The sequence below is a fragment of the Topomyia yanbarensis genome, chromosome 1 (genome assembly GCF_030247195.1).
Source record: "Topomyia yanbarensis strain Yona2022 chromosome 1, ASM3024719v1, whole genome shotgun sequence".
Classification (NCBI taxonomy): Eukaryota; Metazoa; Arthropoda; class Insecta; order Diptera; family Culicidae; genus Topomyia; species Topomyia yanbarensis.
This window is the reverse complement of record NC_080670.1, coordinates 205,642,546-205,647,704: the sequence shown is the minus strand read 5'-3', so window position 1 is coordinate 205,647,704 and position 5,159 is coordinate 205,642,546. Positions and strand designations below refer to the sequence as shown.

Genomic DNA, 5,159 nt, shown 5'->3' with positions numbered 1-5,159 from the left:
CGTCTATCAGTACTTCCAACTAGCGAATCAAATTCGTTTGTTGGACAGAGATTGTGGCCCAATCAGCGAATCACGACTGTATCGGAATAGTGTGGCTCGATTGGCACTTTTCCACCGCATTTGGCGATTTGTGTCTTGTCATGTCGTCTCGTATTTTTCCTGATGGGAAGGTAGGTGACATCTATAATGACAATACAATACAATCACGACACAAAACAGTAAAAAGCCTGGATTCTTCTTACTCAAAGGGATAATGAATCCTAGTGGTGAAGACACGAAAAAATGACGGTAACCCCATTAGAAAATCTTGATCGCAGTTGGCCCAGAAAAAAAGCAACATTAGCGAGCACAGGTCACTATTTTGCGACCTTTCCAAAACCACCAAAAATATATTGACACATAAAAGATACACAAAACCGGGTTTGCTCTCTCGCTCAGTCTTGATGCGCGATGGAGCCTCGCCACAGCTAATGTGCATGGTAATAGAAATAGGACACATATCGAAAAAAAAGTCGCTGTCCACCAATCAACGATTAGCATAAACGTTGGTGGTGTCCCGCACCCACCACAATCTCGCTCCAGGAGTCACTGTCGAGCGCCTGTCGCTCTGCTTTTAAATGTTAATATAATTCCAAAAAGATGAAGACTTTCGCCGCGCTGCGCCACAGCCTGCTTCGATCAGTGCATCTGGGACGGTAGAAGCGAGATTCATTCAAAATATCCATTTTTTATTAGTTCAAAACAACGACAAAAAATGCTATGTTTTCACCTGAAATCCGCGAGGATGGAATGTATATAAATATAGATATTTAAATAGGAAGCTGCTGGCGTTGATTCGCGCATATAATGTGCTGCTGCGGGTCTGAGATGAGTCCGGGTTCGGTCTTTGAGATTGGAAATTTCCGTTTTTTGATTCCGGGGGTGCACTATAAAAATCTACTTCTCCTCGGCGACGCATTTCAGTGTCACGGCTATCGCCCGCTAGTGTAGTTGGCAAGATCCGGGAACCGGGTGTGCAGATTTTCGAAATGAAGGTGAGCAAGTTACCGATTACTCAGACTATAGAATTGTGCTTGTATGTGTGCGTTTGTGTTGGCCAATCCAAGGTCACAAACTATCCGTGAAGTGATCGACAGTGATCAAGTGTGCATTCTTTTCTTCGCAGATACTTCTGACGCTGCTCGCGTTTGCGGTTTGCGCCGAAGCTGTACCTAACCTAGACTCGTTGCTCGGGTTTGCCCAACCAGCTTCAAGAGCAAGTCGGCCTTATCTACCACCACCACCACCACCATCACATCATCCAGCTCCAGCGAATCCAGGATATGCTTCCTATTACCAACATCCTTCAGAACCGGTTCATTCTGCACCTGCATTCCCCGCCCCGGTCCAACAACCTCAAGTGATTCGCGTAATCCAGCCGGTTTACTATATTCCTCGACCATCGCCTCCTGCTCCAACACCACAGCATTACAGAATGCCTCCACCTGCATATTCAAACAGTCAATCCATCCCTAAAACCGGATATTCCGTGGCGCCAACGCAGCCCTACACCCACAGCGGCAGTTCGATCCCCAGCTCCTACTCCGTCGAAATGTCTAAATCCGAAGGTCATTGGTACTCACTGCCCCCGGAAAGGATAACGATCGAGAAAACCATATCCCCGATATCGACGATCGAAACTAGCGAAGCTGTGTTCGAACCTCGTGCACCAACGGTAAGCGTAGCACAGCCAACATCGGTTGAGATCACTCCACAAACTCTCAACAACCCGATCATTGTTTCCGAATCCCCTGCCTACGAACCAGCTGCTCCCACGACTACCACCGCAGCTCCACCAACCGTCGATCACACAGCGATCACGGAACAGATCGTGAACCAGGTGTCGCCGCACATAATTCAGCAAGCTATTCCACTGGTAGTGGATCGTGCCGTCCCACAGGTCGTCTATCAAGCCCAGCAGGCAGCTCCCCAACAGCAGCAACAATACATTCACACCGATCAGGGCGAACCGGTACAGATAGTCACTCCACTGAATCTTCACCAGCAGCCAAAGCAGGACGACAAGGTGTACATCATGTACGCCACATCGATACCGCAGGGCGAATCGTACGATCAGTTCCAAAACAATTTCGACATTCGCGGTCAGTACGACGATGCGGAAAATCTGGTGATCCCAACTGGAAATCAGCAGCAGCAGTCACAGGCACAAGCACACAGCTCACAGTCGGCGGGGGAAATCATCTTCGAGAAGGCTATCGATACTGGTGACAATGTGGAAGAAGATCGCCGAGATTCGGCCGGTGTCAGTGAGCAGATAATTCGGAATTTCCAGCTGGAGAATCTGGCTCACCAGCAGGAGTTCGGTAGCGTGGGTGATTTTAGTGGTGGTGGTGCGTTCTCAAGCAGTAGTGCAGGGGCTAGTGCTAGTAGCAGAGGTGACCCAAGGAACGGTGCTAGCAGTAGCAGTTTCAGCAGTTCGAGCTCCGGTGCTGGAGGCAGCAGCAGCAGCAGTTCAAGAGCCGGTGCTAGCAGCATTAGTTTTAATGCCGGCGGTAGAAGCAGTGGCTTCAATGCCGGTTCTATCAGCAGGGCGAGTTCTAGTAGCAGTGCGAATGCTGAGTCTCGATGAGGTCAAACCTGGGGATCCAAAGTAGTTGGCTGATGAACCAAAAATTGGCTCGAGGGCACCATTGATGACGTTGTGTGGATGTAGGACGTTTATTTATACTGAAAATTGTGAACATTGAACAGGAGAATTCCGTGCCATAAGTTAATTGTATAAAATATAAACTAGCATGACACAGTCAACCAAACAATGTATCATCCGAAAATACTCAAACTTGACCATTTTTCAGTTGGAACTAAAAAGCTGAATGTCAAAATCTCATGTCAAATTTATTTTAACAATCAAACGGACAATAGAGATGTGAACAGAGCCATTGCACACGATTAGTCCAGCTAACGAATTTTATTTGTTAGTTGGACCGACTCACAAATGTCTAAAACTACCCAAGGGAGACGTTAGCCGTGCAAATGCATCTGTTCACATCTCTAATTATTGTCATATTGATTGTCAACCTAAGGTTAAAGCCTCTACAGTCGTGATTCGCTTGTTGGGCCACACCTCTATTCAAATAACGACTTTGATTCGCTATTTGAACCGATGGACAGACGACCATTGTCCAACTAAAAGCATCTGAATGTCAAAATCTCATGTGACATTCACTTTGACAATCAAACTGACAATAATTGGAGATGTGAACGGATGCGTTTACACTACTAACGTCTCTTTTGGAGAGTTTTTTTGTATCTGTCAGTCGGTCCAACTAACAAATCAAATTCGTTAGTTGGACAGAGGCTGTGGCCCAGTAGTAGTGCAAATGCATCTGTTCATATCTCTAACTATTGTCAGTTTGATTGTCAAAGTGAATGTCACATGAGATTTTGACATTCAGATGCTTTTAGTTGTACAATGGTCGTCTGTCCATCGGTTCAAACTGCCATTCAAATGTAATATTTATGACGAATGTCACAATATTAGGAGAAAACTAATCGCTGTGTTTATAATTTTCAGAATTTGCATCTAACAGCTATATAAAATAAGGAACTAAATAGACAGTCGATCGATGGCTTTGTAATTTTTAATGTTTGTATCATAAAAGTAATTTAGTGTGTATGTATACAAAGCTTACACTCTTCGTATTTATTTTTATTTCAATCTCAATGCTCCTCACGCATTACTTCCTAAATCCGTCATATTTGTTTACATTGCTCGTTTGGAACTGTTGTTTTGGGTTCGATTGGAGCTTTTAGCTTCAGTCTTTGCGTATCTCTATAGCCATCCTCTATGACTTTGACAACCATTCTGACAATATTTAAAGATGTGAGCAGATGCTTTTAGACTACTAACGTCTCTTTTGGAGAGTTTTTGTCATGAGTCAGTCGGTCCAACTAGCGAATCGAATTCCAGCAAATCACGGCTGTATTCGAAGCGCGCTAAGAAAATCGTATTGCAGACGTCTTGTTAGAAACGAATGGAATATGGGTATGGCTTACACGATAGAATATTTTTTATTGACTAGACGCAAAGTTCTCCAAATTGCCGGCATTGTTTGAAAATGTGTACCAAAAGTTCGTTGGCTAGTACGAACGTGACGTTTCCATAATGGAAACCTGAACTTTGGCCGGGTAATTTTGTGCGTATTGTGTGGATAAAAAAACACTGCAGCGATAGACTCCTAGAGCAGTAATGTTTGCCCATCTGTCAACGAGGTTTGGCGTCCATTGATGTAAATAGTTTCGATGTGAAAGAATGCAGATGAAGGTTGCTTCTAACCCCGGTGTGTCTGGGTTCAATCCTAGCCGAGGTCGTTGAGATTTTTTGATGTGGTTATGTCGTCCTGCGTAACGGAAGTAAAGCCTCTCGGACGTCGATGCTAGAGGGTCAGTTGACAATTATGAAGACACTTTCTAAACTGCGCAACTTTTTGCATACTTGGCAGAAATCTACCCATTTTTGCCCAATTTCTCTTTACAGTATATTGTTTACATCTGCTCAGTTGTGCTGTTATCTGTGAGATTCCGGCCGAGCTGGAAGAAAAATGGACCAACAAACCGTTCGTGAAAGGATTTTGGGTCTCGCATCGCGTCTTGGGAAAACTGATGAATATAACGGTTGTTCAATAAAAAATGAGAATTTTTTCAGTTACGTAGTTAAAAATCAAAAACAAAATTTCAACGAATTCAGTATTTTTTTAAATCATAATGTTTATTCTTAAAAAAAGTCAAATAATATTGGACAAGGGACCCTGGTTAGCCGTACGAAGCAAGTTAGTCGCGATGTTCGCACAAGAGCGCTGGACGGCACTGACGTCCATCTTCCGGATAGAATTCCGGATCCTGGATGTCACCTTCTTCGTATCCTTGGCCCGCCAACTATTTTTGTACAATAGGGCACTGAGGGAGCCGAAAAAATCCTCAATAGGACGGCACTGGGGCAAGTTGGTTGGGTTCCTTTCTTTCGGCACGTACGGTATGTTTTTCTGCTCAAGATACTCCAGAGTTTTCTTGGCATAATGGGAAGACGCCTTGTCCGGCCAGAAGACGTACTTCTCATCCGCAGAATTTAAGAACGGTTGAAGAAATTTTCCAGGACACTC

The 5,159-nt window shown here is 44.4% G+C and overlaps 1 protein-coding gene across 1 annotated transcript; it reads left to right on the top strand.

Annotated features, from left to right (window-relative positions):
• Positions 1 to 836: 836 nt before the first annotated feature.
• LOC131689197 (uncharacterized) lies at positions 837 to 2,800 on the top strand. Its single transcript, XM_058974123.1, has 2 exons — positions 837 to 1,034; positions 1,166 to 2,800. Exons 1-2 carry the CDS (start codon positions 1,029 to 1,031, stop codon positions 2,627 to 2,629), a joined length of 1,470 nt encoding a protein of 489 aa, XP_058830106.1. The 5' UTR covers positions 837 to 1,028; the 3' UTR covers positions 2,630 to 2,800.
• The last annotated feature ends 2,359 nt before the right edge of the window (positions 2,801 to 5,159 follow it).